The sequence below is a fragment of the Magnolia sinica genome, chromosome 1 (assembly GCF_029962835.1).
Source record: "Magnolia sinica isolate HGM2019 chromosome 1, MsV1, whole genome shotgun sequence".
Classification (NCBI taxonomy): Eukaryota; Viridiplantae; Streptophyta; class Magnoliopsida; order Magnoliales; family Magnoliaceae; genus Magnolia; species Magnolia sinica.
The window spans coordinates 83,609,462-83,626,829 of record NC_080573.1 but is presented as its reverse complement, the minus strand read 5'-3'; the positions used below and the strand labels follow the sequence as shown (position 1 = coordinate 83,626,829).

The window sequence follows — 17,368 nt, the reverse complement described above, 5'->3', positions numbered from 1 at the left end:
CCACTATCAAGATACCGCTTAGAACTGTTGCCTGCTTTAAGTACGGTATGGGTTACAAGGTAATTGTTCTTGTTCTTTATAACTCATTTGGTTACAGGCCTTTTTGGAGATGTTGTTTTGTTTTCACCTTGGGGCTTTTTTTATTTTTTAGGTAACTTCAGCAGGTTTCCTTGTTTCATCAATTCTTTGGTTTTCCGATTCAGTTGAGCTACTTGATTTATCAATTCCTTCATCCTCTCAGTCATTTTGGACGGATTAGGGTATTTTCTTCCTTCATTTGGTGTATGCTTTGAAGGAATCTTTGTTTTCTACATTATTTTTCTGTTTGGCTTGAATTTTCCTATATGGTTCAACCCGGAAGTGGAGTGAGACCTACTAGATGCAAGACATTCAAATTTGTAGTGTCCCAAGTCTCCACAAGAATGACAGATTGGAGTGTTTTTCATGTTGCTTCCAGGTGCAACAGTTTTTTTTAATCATAGGTGGTGCAGGAACGGGGCTTAAGTTGCCAATTTCATAGCCCAGGCCTCTTCTATCCTTATGGTTTCTTCCCATTCCAAAATTTTTTTCCATTTTTTCACTACTTTGGGAAAACTTGTAACTTAGTTCAACAGATTTGTTTTGACTTTACTACTTCTAATCTTAGTTTGTGATTTTCAGTTTTAAGTCCTTCATTTTCTAATTCAATCTGTTTGTTTAGTTTCTATATTTCAGACTTAAGAGATGTTTAAGTCCTTTTTGTCATCGTCAATATGATATTGCTGAAGATCATTTATCAAATGAGTATTTATTCATGATGTTTCATCTAAATCTTTTTGCAATTTTTTTTTTTTGCAATGCCAATTTTTCTAATAATATTAATGCTATGAATATAGAGTTGATCATAAGCATCGTGTATACTCTCTTTTTCTTCTTCTTCTTCCTCTTTCTCATTGAACTAATGTTCATCTATCTCCTCATATCCATAATTCCTACTTATGTTAGGATCTCCCTCTAGGTTGTTAAACCCTCCAAGAGGAACCCGCTCTGATACCAATTAAAATTGCGATTTAGACAGCTATAGTAGAAGTATGGAATAGTTCAAAAGTCCTAGAGGGGGGTGAATAGGACTTTCAATGATTATGTCAATATAAAAAAACTTCATTGCCTAACTTAAAATAATTAAGAATTAAACTAAGGCAATATAACTCTAAAGACTTCCAAGCCAATAGAGGGTTCAATCACATAAGATACTCAAGATATGCAAATAAAGCAACTAGCCTATAGCATTGTGATCATGTGTATATGGAATATGCTACCTATTAGTCCAAGGCATTCATCTGATCATGCATATAGAATTAAGCATTAAAACACATAAGCATAATTAAACAGATGCACAAATGAAAAATTCAAACACAAGCATGTATAGTGGTTCGACTACGTGCCTACTCCACTCCCAGCAGACGCACTCTCTCCTAGAGTGTGCTAGATTTCACTATCAATGATTTTAAATCAGGTTCACCATAAACCTTTACAGCCCTACACAAATGACTCTACAATTTATGCCCTATAAAAGAGAAAATGTCATAAACTAAGAACGTTCGTTTAGGCCACACCAACTAAGGTCCCACACTAAGCACCTATGTTTAGGCCACACCGGCTAAGGTCCACACAAGGCACCTACATTTAGACGACACCAGCCAAGGTTCCACACAAGGCACCTACATTTAGTCTACACCGGCCAAAGTCCCACACAAGGCACCTAGTCGAGTTTGTGGATAGCAAACTCTTAGCCTCAATCCTACACAAGGATAGAGACTAACTTATGGACTCTTAACACTAACACTTACTTGTCAGATTGAGTTCCTTTTTGTAACTCTTCTTGGGTTGTTTGATCTTTGCTTTCTCGTGCTTCAATCAGCTCCCCGATGCTCCCCTGATCACGATGCTGTGATTTTTTTCTGTTATTTCAGCTTCACGATCAAATACCTTGCATATGATGGTCCTATTAGGGTAACTAAGGTAATGGGAGTGGGTTGAATCTCCTATAAAAGATGATGAATGGATTTTCAAAGGAATTCAACTGATGGATGCTCTAGAGTATCATAGAGACTAAAGATTTATTAATAGGTTTGGTCTCAATACTCTAGAGAAGGCTTGAGATCATGTTCTTCATTAATGGGAGCTTTGAATGCTTATTGAAGTGAGGAATCACAATGAAAAGAACATGAATCTCATGTGGATTGAGTTTAGGATGAGTGGGTTGAGCATGGGATGCACTATGGACTCTAGAATGTCTTAATCCATACTTTTCACAAAGTTCTAGGTGCTCCTTTTATAGAGAAAAAGTTACAACGGATATATAACGGCTGCTTTTCAGTCCTACCGAGGGAACCTTCAGTCGCACCGAACTGTTGTCAATGGGACCGAATTATCTCTTGGTGGCACCGATTTAAGTCCTGAAGTTGCTGGATAATTTTGGTCACTTTCGGTGGCACCAAAGGTTGTCTTCGGTGGGACCAAAATTCATGTCAATGGGACTGAATTAATTCGAAATGTTATTGTATTATTTTGGTCACTTTCGGTCGCACCGAAGGTGCCACTCGGTGGCACCTACTCTAACTGAAGGTAAGATAGATTTTCTTGTTTTAAGTTTTTGTCTTGCAATTCTCTCAACAACTTTGAACTTTCTAAATCCAAATCCAGTAAGATGGAAAATACGAACTTAAAATGGCTTTGGATAGAAGATCTAAGTAGGGTTTCTTATTTGGGTCAGGATCATCTACAGACATGATCAAGATCGTAGTAGCTTCTCTTTAATTACTTTGTGAATGTTGCTTGATGCTTCTATTCCAGTTGCGTCGTCGGTCTTCATTTTCTAAAGACTCATCCGACTACTTAACACAACGAGTCATGTGATTGACAAACAAGTGTGCAAGGTGAGTGCAGTAGCAAATTTGTTTGGGTGAATGTTATCTTACGAATTAGTTTGAATCAACGTTTCAATACTAGTGCGATTGAAATCTCTGATTTATTTATTATTTAGCACTTTATTCGATTATTTGGTATAGTCCTATTTACCCTCCTCTAGGACTTTTTAAGCTCGTCTTTTGAACCTGTTTTTTGAGTTCGTCCAGATGGATGGTGTGGATTTCTCACAGACATCATTCTATGCCCGACCTAGCTTTAGGGGTTACAGGCCCACATCATTAATGAGGGCTAGAATGCCATATGGCACCAAATGCTTCCCCAACGAGAGAATAAGAGTTGGCACGTGTGAGTAAGATGTAAATAGTAGACGCATTTATAAAATTAGTTTAAAAGTTGATTTTTTTATTATTATTTTTTTTTTTTTTTTTATTTTATTTTTTTATCCGTATCGCAAAAGGCAGGCAGCCAAATGAAATAGCTAAGGCTGAGCTCGAGAGATAAACATCTAGGTACAGCTGAGCCCAGCTCAATGCCCAAAGTAACCATTCAGGTTGTGTTAAATAACCAGGGGACCATCTGTGTTGTCATATTGGATCTACCTGACCAAAACCCAAAGAGCAGTTTAGTTAGTTATTGGGTTTAACCCAAGTCTAGCCCAATGTATTTAATTTGGACATTCGCTGCTGGACCTCTTTTTTAAGTCACCTGATTATGTCCCAAAACAGATTTAGGATGATTGACTTCAAACTTGGGCCTTTTTCTGAATTGAACGATGACAGATTTATATTTCACTTCTCAACTGTCACAATTTGAAAGAGCAGTATAGGAATCCTATCACCACTGTGGGGTCCAACAGGAAATTGGTGGGATCACAGAACCATGTGCCCCACTTGTACAAGCTGAATTCTCAATGATATTGTGCTTATCATGGGCGGTGCATCATGTGATTGGTTCATGGTAGAATTAATGTTGGACGGTCCATCTTGCAGGAATTATGACCATGATCAGTGTGGTGATTTCACAATCTTGATGAGAAAGGGCTGTAAATAGCCAAACATTCTGGTCCGTGGCCTAGTCCGCCGTGGATTGTGGTGGGCCTCATTTTAAGCTGTAGTATGGCCTATTCTATTCTCAAGCCCAAAAGTAAATTGTATGGGCGAGAGCTTTCATCTGAATGCATTTTCTCTTCATACCTGGTCCACGCTCATGGCTTTATAGACCTTATGGCGTTGGCTCGACGGTTTTAAGACTTGGCAACTTGAACCACTAGTTCGGTCCAAAGTCGTCGTGACTTAGCCGAGTTGCATGGTGACTCGTCCCAGTCGAACCTATTTTTACTACTCGTCGTGCCAAAATGGAACTGACTCGACCGAGTCTAGGTTGACTTGGATGAGTAGCATCAAGTCATCAATCCATGCATAGCTCGGACCTGAGTTTCAGACTGCAGGGCAGGTTCAAACCTGGCAAATATGGTAGTGCTGGGGTCAGTATATGGGTCCCCAAACTTAACTAGTATGGCCTACAGCCTTATATGTTGTCAGATCAGATCATGTTCATGGTCCCATCATGATGAACAGCCCAGATCGCCCACACGAGTGGGCGCCATGAATATCTCCTCGTGGGAGTACCCTCAGCCTTCCTCCAAAATCAAAACACCTTGAATCTACATTCACTATAATTAATGCTGTATCATAGGAAGAAAAGGAGAACAAAACTCCAGAGTTAAAAGAAATGGGTACAGTTACAAGTTTCATGAGCCACACGCGTGCAGAACCTGCCACCCTTACACAGCCACACATGCCAAGTTGACATACATGTGAGATCTCAACTCTCCATCAAGTGGGCCACCCCAAGTAGATCCCCTGGCTCAAAAAATTTCAATTTCGCTCCTCAGGTGCACTAGTATACGCAACAAATGGACAGCTAAAAATTTGTTTTTCTAGTAGTCCACCACAGGGTTAAAGGCCGGATTTTAGGCCTGAAGATATAAATAGTGTGGCCCACCTTACGAAAAGCTCAGATCTCACACATGTGTTTAATATAGACACATGTGGCTGCATTTGCATGGGCATGCAGGATTCCAGACGGGGGAGGGTTTAGCAAATAAACTTCCCCTTGCTAAATCAGTGTAACGAATACAATAACAGACTTTCAAATTTCAACAACCCAAAACCCAAACACTCACACACACATACACAAAGACAGCCATAAAATACAAAGGTCTTCTTTGATAAAACCACACCAGCCTAACCTTTTTGTAACAACAACATTAGCACATGTGATTAGTGTAGAGACTCAATGTTCTTACTCAGCTCTTCCAGCTTTTTCATCCTCAGTTTCTCACTTTCACTCACCAGCTGCTTACATTATCAATATAAACAGGAAATCAATTAAAAAATAAAAATAAAAAATCTATATCAATTCATAAGTACACCAGTTCTAGAGGAATGATCATATACATATGAACCTACGTTTGGATCAATGTGGAGCCCACCATGTATGTGGAATCAAAACCGTGCAATCAGTTATTTATTTCACAGCGTTGGAAAGTTATTGATGACCTCCACGCCTTGGCCAACAACCAAAGACCTTTGGCAACCAATCATCTATGGAAAATTCAATTGTGTTACAAGTCAAATTAGAGTTTTTAGTTAAACTTGTTTTTTAGGTCCCCACACATGGCTTAGTAGTAGACATAGTGCATTTTAACATTGCAGTCATAGGTTCGAGTGCCCATATGGCATGTGTGGGTGTGAGTGTCTTTAAAAAAGAGAGTGAAACTTGTACTTTTTAGTAAGTTCTATTGTTTTTCCACTCTCATTTTAAGATTTGAAGAGTTGGATTGTGGTTCAAAGTCTTTGTTTTAGTGATGCAAGGATTGTTTATAAGTTTTAGTCAAATTAGACATCTTTTTATTATTATTTTTTATAACGTTTACTGTTTGTGAAAGGTGTCATTTTTTGACTCAAATAAGTCTTATATAAGGCCATTAGATATGTTTTGAGGAGCACACTTATCAATAATATCATATTTCTTTGTTGTTTTTGGAGATTTCTCTCTCCGTATGGATTTAAGAGCCATTCTTAAGAAGAAGACAATAATATCATCTGCTTTACCATGCACATGCTACATCTTTTAGTATCAAAGTGAGGTTTTTCCTTGGGTCATTACGTCTAATAACAGATTGTGTAACAACAATACTTCGGGCTGTGTTATAGGAATCAATCATTATTTGAGATGAAGTTTGAGTCTTTCTAACAAGAAGTCAGCAACGCAAGTAGGAAATGCATGCGATGATTGCTTAATTGGTTGAGTCCAAGGAGTACTTTCAGAGCTAAGGTAGTGAACAACCCACAACCATTTAAGGGCTCGTGATCGGCCAATTCGTAGTCTAAAAGGTTCAGCACACGTTCCATATTATAGACACTAATATAATGGTGACAAGTCTAACAATGTGGAGGTAAACAAGATCATCCTCCAATAGGGAGGATGAGGAGTCACTGGATAAGATCAAGACTACTGACTTAAGGTAAATTTTCACTATAATTGTCGGCTTTACACTGAAACTTCCTCTTTTGGGTTGCAAAGGTAGAGCAATTCTTAGATTACATAAAGATGCTTAAAGAAAAGAATGTAACTCTTGCAACATACAAGCTTAAGGGTGGATCGTCAACATGGTGGGAGCAGCTCCAACTTTCACAAAAAAAGTGGCAATTGGAGACACCAATACTAACTTGGGCATGAATGAAGTTGATACAAGTGTGATTCGTACTAGCTGACTAAGATCAAGTATTGTTCCAATAGAACCAAAAAAATTTCACCATAAAAGTCATATGGTGAATGTTTCTACAGAAGAATTCTACAACTTCTACTCATGTAACAATTTGGCAAAGATTGACCCACAACCAGTAGCAAGGTTTATATGCCAGCTACGTATGGCAATACAAGATCAAGTGATGATGCATCCCATTTAGACCCTTAAAAAGGTTGTAAAATTGGCAATTAAAGTGGAGATACAGGAGTAGCCTATTACAAGAATTTAAGCAGTAGGAGAAATCATTATTGACAAACCTTATGGGCTATGATGTAGATTCGAGGAAAAATTCTTGCGACCTCCTACTATTACGAACAAAGATTCAAGAAATAAATAAGTTAAGTAGTACGGAGGAGCACCCAATACTAGAAATACATCCCAGAACCACTATGCTCCAACCCATCCGGTCAAGTATTACGGGTGTAGTCAACTTGGACATCGATCTAACTAACACCCTCATAGATAGATGGTTAACCTAGTTACTAGCTTAGGGAAGGCAAGTGAGAATAAATCAAATTGTGTGTGTGTGTGTGTGTGTGTGTGTGTGTGTGTGTGTGTGTGTTGGGGGGATGATGAAAAGGAAGAGAGAACTTATGAAAATCAAGGAGTGTTTCTCTTCATGATAGATACACTTTGAAGTAAGATGAAGACTTATAGACATATAATATTTTCTATACTATATGCACAATCAACTAGAATACTTGTGATGTGGTCAGAGATGAAGGTAATAATAAGAACATGGTGTCCAAGATAAAGATTGACAAGTTATAGTTGGAAATAAAAAAAAATCACCACTTTTTTCATATAAAATCAGTTAGATTAAGAAGGTAAGCATCACAAAGGTAATTCAGTAATGATTAGTTCCATTTTTGGTCGATGATCATTATCAAGACGATGTTGTATATAATACTTACGCAGCCATGACAATATGATGTTGACTCTACCCATAGAGGTATATATAATATCTATATCTTTTTCATAGATGAAAAAGAGATTACCATTATCCTTATAAATGAAGAAAAGCTACCTAAGAGTTCTCAAGTGGAGGAATAGTCTTTTCTATTAAAAAATGAGATAGAGCTTATAGTTAATTTTAAAAAATGCCATTAAAAAGAGAGCTCAAGCAAATTATTCCAGACAACCTCCTATATAGATTATTACTTGATAAGGGTAGGTGTTTCAAGCATTTTAAAATATTCTAAGAAGGCGATCTAATGATAGTTGTACCTAAGAAAGGAGCATTTGCCAATAAAAGTGCACAACAAGTAGAGGACAAGAAAATCAAATTACATAGGATACAAAAATCAACAAGAAGATCAATAACCATAAGTATTTATTGAACTTCCTAAGGGCATGATGATATCTTTGACATTTTTTGTTGTAGCCTTGTTCAATTATCGTGCACTAACAAATTATATGCGGCCACTAATTAACTCGAGGACAAGTTCTCTTCAAGTAGAGGGACCTGATGTAAGATGAGTAAGAGACAATTCAATGAAGGATTGAGATTGAAAGAAATCAATCCGAAAGGCTCAAATTATAGCAAAATATAGCCTACATACACTATAGCTTTTAACGACAATAACTTTGCAATCGGTTGTCCATTTCATGCATATAATATACTTTTGGAAAGCTATAATCCTTGTAGAATTTTTAAATTTAAATTTCAAGAGAGGATCGTATCTCTCCCTCATACCTATTATCGTAACATCCCTCTCTCATCTCTCCCTAAATTTCTCAACTTCTTAACAAGTCATTCCTTTTAAGGAGGGTAGCAAGAGTTTTACTCCCCCTCAAATGTAAGCATATTCTATTATTATCAACACTCTTTACGTTAAACAAGGAGAGAAAAAGAGAGATAAAGAGTGAGAGGAATTTTGGGACGTGGAAATTTTTGCTAAAGGTTAATACATCACTTGTTTTCTTGATTTCTTTTATATTAATAACCATAACAATGTAATGGACAGTCTGGATTACCCTATAACCATTGTACATGTTTAAATGAGAAGAATCAATTTCTTGCATAATTAGCCTATGACTTCTTGTGCAGAGATTTACCATCCCCTTATAATAATTGGTAACTTAATTTATGGTTTTAAAGTAGACGAAGATATTATTTTTTTATAATTAGGATTAAACCTATCTGAGCAATATAATAGACGAACTAGATTGGTCGTACATTTACGGCATTATCAGATTTGAAGTGTGTAATTAGAACCATCCGAATTTCTGCGCAACTATTGGTCTCACTTGGCACAGGGGATTGAGATGGGTCATTATAATATGTTTGGTTAGATCCATACCGTTCATCCAAATTCTAAAGGAAAAATATACTAGCACCTCGAGAATCTGGATGATCTAATCATTCGGTGGGTCGCATCAATTATGTTAGATCTATTATCAATCTTATGTCATGTCAAAAACCTTGAACATGTGAGATTAATCAAATCAGATGGTCTAAACAATCATTAAGATCCCCAAATATCTAATCGAATTGATCGATTGATGGATTGCAATAATTATATCTATCATCACCTTTCATTTTAGAAATTTAGATGTAAATGAGCATATAAGTGGCTTGGATCAACCAATAAGTGAGCCTTCTTTGGTGATTGATTAAGAAGGGATAATTGATGGGTATAGATCTATCCAAATTATTAAATAGACCTAAGACCTCTAATCAAAAGGACATCCTCAATTGTTTTATTTTAAACTGATGAAAAAAAATCAGACAGATAACTTTCGATTGACCCTCGATCAGACCTCGATTCGATAGAAAGAGTTGAATTTTGTCCAGAGACTTAAATCATGGTATTTCTAGTTTTTTCGTTTCAATTGATTGGTGATCGATTCGATTGATAAGTCTTCGATCAGAGTCGATCAATCAATTGATTCAATCAAAAATATTAAAATTGCTCTAGAGACCTGATTGCCTTAATTTGGGTTTTCTCGATTCGATCGATTAAAGATCAATTCGATCAAAGTGCCTTTGATTGGAGTCGATCGATTGACAACATCGATCGATAGACAACTTGACAAAAAATTTTAAAATTTAAACTTTGACATTTAAATTTAATGAACATGTTATATATGAAAACTATATTCATTTGATCATTTAGGGTTTACTGAATAGTGATTAGCCACCTAAGGTGATTAATTAAAGGTGTGGCCTCATTATGTGATATAACTGGATCAATAATAATATTGTTTATATGATTGTTGGGATTTCTGAATTCATATCAATCAAATCATCTTATGGATTCTGCATTACTAAACCCAAGTGAGTAATCCCAACATGCCTCATGTTTGTGGAAATTGAAATAGAATTGGTTGTGTGGTTGATTGATTGGTGTGTTGGTTGATGTATGTGTCGATTTGATGATATATTGTTTGTTGATTTAACTGATGATAATATATGTCACATACTAACATATGCTTTCACATTTAATTGCTATAATTATGGTAATTAGTATGATGAATTCTCATACGTACATTTCGATTAAGACAATTATTTAAGATCAACTATGAAATGATGAAACCATACATCATCCATTACATATGTATTGCATTGTCAATCTTGGGGAACTTTTCTGAAAGAATGTTGATCCTAGTATAATCATTATTAGATGCGGGATATATTCATGCCTAACAAAAGGTGGAAGCCTACCTAACGAGTGGATGCGAGTTGACGATTATCCAACCCAAGCAGATGAATGATCACCTCATCTGATATATTCATATATCATATGCATTCATGTTATTTCACATTTTATATTTGTACTATTTTAATTGATATATGTACTTGAACCATGGTCTGCCAATGGGTATTGGTAGTGATTGTAAGATTTTATGCGATTAAGTGACTTTATTTAATTGAATCCATTGGTAGACCATTATGATAGATGAATGATATTTAAGATTAATGCTACTGAAATAGTTGTAAATGTTTATAAGTGTATGGTTGATTGATGTTAAGTGCTATATGTGAATGACAATCGATGGACCGAGATAGAACTTAGAAAGAACATAATTATTGCCTTTGATTAAAATGACCATCTTAAGTACACTTAGTGTATAAGTTACGAACCAAAACTCGGGTATGAGAGTGTACACTCTATGCTCAAATTTTGGGATGTGACAAAAGCTATCAATGAGCTTTATAGTTTAACTAACAACAAAAGGTTCTTTGGCCCTTATATGGATTCATAAAATTCAATCATTTTAGGGATCAAATTAAAATTTTAAGTTAAAACTTACTATTTTTAGTAAGTTTCATTTTTCAATTTTAAGGTTTTAAAAGTTTGATTGTGCTATGGAGTTATTGTTTAGTCATCTAAGGGTTATTCGTGAGTTTTAGTAGGATTAAACATCCATTTACTATTTCGAGTATCTTATTTCAAATCAAATTAGGGTTTATGGTTTCTTTTTGTTTATATAAGGCCATTTGATACATTGTAAGTAGCATGTTTAACAATAATATCACTTTTATTTCTTATTTTTAGAAAATTTTCCTTCCTTATGGATTTAATGTCTATTCTTGAGAAAAAGATGATAATCTCCTATTTTATTCACATACCTACTATATTCTAAGCTGAGATTTGAGATCTAAACCTAACATGAGGGGCATCTAATATGTGAGTTGGATGGTACTCACACATTAAGGTGTGCCCCACATAAATCAATCATATGGTAATTAACCATTCTAATGCATGCGATCATTCTCCCAATGCTAAATGTTAATATTTAAGTTATCAAGCACCTTATCTCCATATATGTGACACATGTAAAAGACTTGGAGAATATGCTATTGTGATGGGCAAACCATGCACTAAAAAATAACACTAGTCAGATGATCCTAACCATTGATTGGAGGATTTGTACCCATTAAACATCTCACTATTGTTTTCTTTTCTTTTTACCTTTTCCCTTACACTAATGTGGTTCTCCTTCCTCCCTCCTCTTTTCTTTTCCTAATACCTCATTTTTAATCCTCAAGAGTTTTCCAATATCTTCCAACCAGTGACTAGGATCACGTGACCCAAGTGATTTTTGGGGGTTTCTTTCAGAAGTTTTTTCCTATGTATGTTTGTTTCTTTTCATCGATACTATTACAACCATCGCTTCATTCAAGTGCTATCCCCATTATATATGTGATCGATTGAATGGTCATCAAGACCGTTGTTTAATGGTCCACCATGATGAACCATCGGTCAAAATTTATAGTGATTGGACAGATCCAACTATCTGATTGTCACACCATTGCTCATTTTTTAGGTCAACTGTCTATTTTTCACAACAATGATTGGATGGTCACTGCGACCCAATCACCTTACTATTTGGGCTATAGACCATCCAATTCATGGCCAACCAAATCAACGGTCCCTATCACTATACAAAAGTTTCATACATGAAAAGTGATGTTTATGGTGGGAATTTGATAGAAATCCATTATAGCATTTTTGTTTCTTGTTATGGTTGAAATTCACCTCCATTAATTTGGCGATTAGCTGAGCTTTCTCTTTGTTTTTTTCATTGAATGCTTCAAGTGCTTCTCTGTATTCCTTCTCCTGTGATCAGTCAGGAATTGCAATTTTATGAGATTTCTTTGAATTTTTTTTTTCCAAATTCAAATTATGGAAATAGAAACAATTGAGATTGAGATTAAAAAAATTTATAATTTGAAAAGTTTCACCTTCCTCTGGCAAGTGTTTCCAAGTGGCTTTAAGTCCCGGTTAACCGTGTCGATCTTCTTACGCACCGCCGCTACTTCCTTCCTCATCGGATCGGTCAGCCCTTCGAGTTCCTTTTGATTTACATTTTTTTCCCATTGAAAGAAAATAATAACATGTCATTGCTAAGATTTATAACATAAATTAAGGTCAAAATATCAATATTATCATCATCATCATCATCATAATTACTATTTTACACTTGCACATACCAACATGGAACATGTATAGACATATGAGCCGTGTATCTATAGATATCTCACTTTTTGCATGGACCTAATCATTGGATTTGATCAATATGGATGGCATTGATTTGATCCTTTATTTATGTGTTGTTGGCGCAATTTGAGTTTTGATTTTTTTATTGTAAAAATTTTAGTATGGGAGAGAATCAGGTCGGGCCCATCATGTAATCAATTTGATTAAAGATATCAAGTTATTTGATGATTTGGTAGGCAAAACATGTTTCAAAATAATGAAGTGCTGAAAACTATGTAAGTTTTTCTAGAAATCTATTGTTTTGGAGTTAATAATCTAGTAGTGGTCAGGCTTGATTTACATTGTGGTCCCATTTAATAGATGGCTTGGATGTCCTAAACATGTGCCCAGTCTGATTAGCAGATGCATCAGTGTTTGGAGGTGCATGTGCGGGCCTGCAAAATAATATATGAAGATTACCATTTTTTAAATGGCGTTGGTTTATTGAGTATGATTAGTTGTGAGGTATTATCAGTGAGGGGACCAAGCAATATTCTACAACACTATTTGGCTTTTAAGTTTAGTCACAGTGGGGCCATTGTTCAATGATCCAAACCATTGATATTATTAGGATCCACTGGGTTAAATAATATATGGCTAGGATCTTCCAATCTAAGGCAATTTGGTGCATGAATGATCTATAATAAGTTTCATCATATCGATTGAGAGTTTATTGAATTCTTTATATTTCATAATTAGGAAAGACCGAGATTGGTGTAAACTACTTTCACTAGAATCACTCACATAGGCGTAGGATGTATAAGTCATGCAGATTGGGTGCCACACCACATAGGGATGAGATCTACTTTGCCCATCAGGTGTGCCGCCTCATTTTCACTCTTGATCCAAAATTCAAGCCCATGCAAAACTGAAGTGGGCCACACCATTGGGATCAATGTAAGATCATGCCTAAAACCTATAAATTAATAGTGTGACCTATCTGATTTTGGACCAGCCTAAATTTTGGGATCATGAGGGCTGAATACAAGGTGACGAACTTGATGGATGAGTTGGATCTCATGCATTCAAGGGCTCATGTGACACCTTGTATTTGAGTGTATCTTAGGGAATTTGAATATAAACGGATTCAAATTGTGTGTTTGGCACTGTGTACTTTGAAATAAATGGAATTCGAGGTATTTGGAATATGCTCTTGGTGTGTTTCGAAATCTAAATTTTCACTAAGATTTAAGTGTTTTGGGAGTGAAATACTTTTTTGGCTCTATTTTTAAATGCAGAAAAATCACCTGCATAACAAAAAGTGTCACTAGGCTACTAATGCACTATACACATGGCATGCCAGTGATACCCAAAATAACCCAATCATCGGTTGTAATAATAAGATCACATTAATAGAATGATTTAAATTGTCCAAACGTTGGCCATCTAAATGAAATATTAAAACAAGTTGGTGAATTGCTTGTTTGTAGCTTGCCTAGGCATTAAAATTTCATTGTTTTTGGCTAAAGTATATATTCTAATGGGCTTATTACAATCATTCTATCAAATATTACATATGTGGTCCAATTTGGGATATTAAAGTTGATTTGCTGAATTTAATTCAAGACCTATAAATATAGAAAAAGATCTACATACACTCCAAATAGAAGCTCTCGAAGAAACTGTTTAGATTCTAGTGCATTCTAATTGCAAGCAAACTGCCAAACACAACTGGGGATTCAAAATCACCTTGATTCCAGTGTAAATGTGATTTGGAGGGATTATCAGTAAACGAAGGTAGATGACATTTTAGGTGTGTTTAGATGAAAATACATGAATAAAAATAAAATAAAATGGGAGTATATGAGCTTGTAAATAAAATCATTTCTTTAATAGAGGAATTGAAAGTAAATGAGGTGAAATACCTTTTTGAGTTATCTTAGAGAGTTACATGAGTAAACAAAGTTGCCACTATATACATGTTTGCCATATACATGGCACATTGATGATACTTTAAAACATTTCAATTATCTTATATATCACAAAAATCACACCAATAGAATGATCCATACTATCCAAAGGTTGGACATTTAATTATACGGATAAAACACATTGGGGTGTGTGTATGTGTGTGTGTAGACACACACACACACACACACACACACATTAATTTGAGATATTAAAGTTGATCTGGGATATTAAATATGTTTAAAAATTCAATGCATCCCAATTCCTCCCATTTACTCCCATCCAAACACAATATTTGAATTTTAAATGCATTTCATTTACTCCCATCCAAACACAATTGGATAATCCATTTACTCACAATTCATTTAGTCCATTCTCATTTATCTCCATTTAAAAACTAGCAAACGTGCCTAGCAAAATCATGCAATTCCCTCTTAATTAGCTAGTGAAAATACGCCCCTTTATGCCCAGGCAAGTCGTGCTACCATTTTCTTTGTAAAAAGGTAACGAGTTAGGAGCTTTGGGCCATCATTTAATTTCTTGGGAAGTAGGCAAAATCTCAACCACAAGAGGTCGTGAAATGTACGGCTGGAGTTATGTATAAGTTACAAAATATCATCTCTTTTTTTTCTTGCGAAAAACCCTATTGACGTTGAAGTTTCAGCTGTGTTGAAAACTTGTGTTGTACGCAATAAAATATCCGTGCAAAAGAAATTATTTTTTTGCAGTGGACGTTGAAAGGGTTGTATATAGCACTGTTTACCAACTTTAAAAGATCCTCCTCTGCCACTCCTTTGTACGTCAATTTCGTTGAGCCTCAAGAAAAACTCGACTCAACTGACTCAGTAAGAACTCATTCAAGACTCACTTGACTCAGGCGATTTAGCTAATAATAATAATAATAATAATAACAACAACAACAACAACAAAAACAAACTGAAAGTGGACTCAACTTGCCAAGCACACTCTATTAATTATAATCCTTAAATATTATATAAAGATGCAATCGGCCGGATTGGGATGGGCCCAAGCCCAGCCCAAGTCCCTTGATCCTTGCTTGGTTCTGGACTTCTTTGGAATGAAAAGGACCCCGGCCCTTGCCTTGTCCCTTTAAAACTACTTTTTTAAACTAATGGCCTAAACTATGGTTAAAGAGAGTAGCAGTCGGTAGTCCAACCAAGAAAAGAAGTCCAAGCTTGCTTTTTTCTTTTTCCTTCTTTTTCTTTCTTTTTCATTTTTTTGATCCTGTGATCTCGAAACTTTGGCGCATGGACCATCCATGTGGGACCAATGGAGGAATTATATAATAGATTATTGAACCATAAATCCCACTTTTCAAAACTAAAACTGCATTTGCTTTAGGACCAATGGGTCCAAGTGGACCATTCATCATTAGCCCAGGCTTATTTTTATTAACATACATGGATTTTAAGTCTAGGTTCAGCCCTCACACCAAGTTTAGGGGCCCGCCTGGCTTTTGTGACCCTAAGGAACCATTTGATAAAACTTACATATTTTTGGAACTTATTATTGAAATTTGATATTTTAAATGATTTTCACTTACTCATTTAATAAATCCAATTAATCAAGTGCTTACATTAATTTTCACTAAAAATGTCTTTTATTTATTTATTTATTTATCAGTTTGATTAAAGTATCCCTAAAATTATTAGAAAATTATAATTCAGCACTTAATTTAATTTTCAGAGCTTATTTTTCAGTTTATCAAAGCACGCTTAAGTCCTGTAAATCTTTCAAGATTTTGAGTTTTAAAAGCTACAATAATTGTTGTAGCCATTGCCGTTAGGGTCGTGTCGGGTCAACTTAGGTCAGGTCGGCCAGATCATCTTGCCATGCCCATAATAACTCTATGGGCCAGTTGGGTTGGATTGGGATCGATGAACCTGAGCACAACCTGTTTAATGGGTTTAATCATTTAACGTGGACTACTAACCGTCTATTTTTTAATGGCCCAGATCGAATGGTTAGGAAATTCATATGATGAAGATCTTCAAGGAGTAGTCCATCAACGGTGAGTCCCATACGACAAATGGTCTGGATTGATGAACCATGGGCCCCACTAATCAGAACTGAAAAACCTGGCGGACGTTAACAGAAAACAGTCTTGCCGGCGCTAACGTGAGCCGAAGGGCAAAAAGGAACTTACGTCTCGGATCTCGGAAAGGCGCTTGGTTTCTTCCTCAACCCGGCCGAGCTGGGCCTGCATCTTCTCCCTCACTTCCATCTTCTTCTTCTCAATCTGCTCTTCTTTTGCCCGAAAAGCAGAAAGAGCTGACATCGACATCTCTTCATCTTCTTTCTCCCCTCCTTCCTTAGCAGGAGTGTTCTCTCTGTAGCTGTTGCCTGTTGCCTTTACCCTCACAATCTGTTGTTGCTGTTCCCATGCTTGCTGCTTCTGCATTTGCATCTGCATTTGCATTTTCGTTTCCTTCTCTCTCTCTCTCTCTCTCTCTCTGCTTTTTTCTTTTTCTTTTCTTCTTTTGTTTGTTAGAAGGATGATGGCCTTCTTTCTCCTGTTACATGTGCTTATAAACATGCCAGGCTTTAAGGGTATCAAGCAAAGTCACCAAAATTAATAACTTTCATGTTATTACCAAAATACCCTCTATTTTGTGCTCGCATCATGATGATAACAACGAGGTTTCAGGTCCAACCGGTTGGACCAAAGGTTTAGGTGCATCCACATAGTTACTGACAAAAAATCATGTTTGTAAGAAATCCAACCCTT

At 35.9% G+C, this 17,368-nt stretch overlaps 1 protein-coding gene across 1 annotated transcript; it reads right to left on the bottom strand.

The window, feature by feature from the left end:
• Positions 1-4,614: 4,614 nt before the first annotated feature.
• On the bottom strand, positions 4,615-17,156 carry LOC131251317 (uncharacterized). The gene is made up of 4 exons (XM_058251970.1): positions 16,787-17,156; positions 12,417-12,527; positions 12,211-12,291; positions 4,615-5,267 (listed from the first exon to the last, which is right to left on the bottom strand). The coding sequence occupies exons 1-4, from the start codon at positions 17,057-17,059 to the stop codon at positions 5,193-5,195; spliced, it is 540 nt and encodes a 179-aa protein (XP_058107953.1). The 5' UTR covers positions 17,060-17,156; the 3' UTR covers positions 4,615-5,192.
• Between the last annotated feature and the right edge of the window lie 212 nt (positions 17,157-17,368).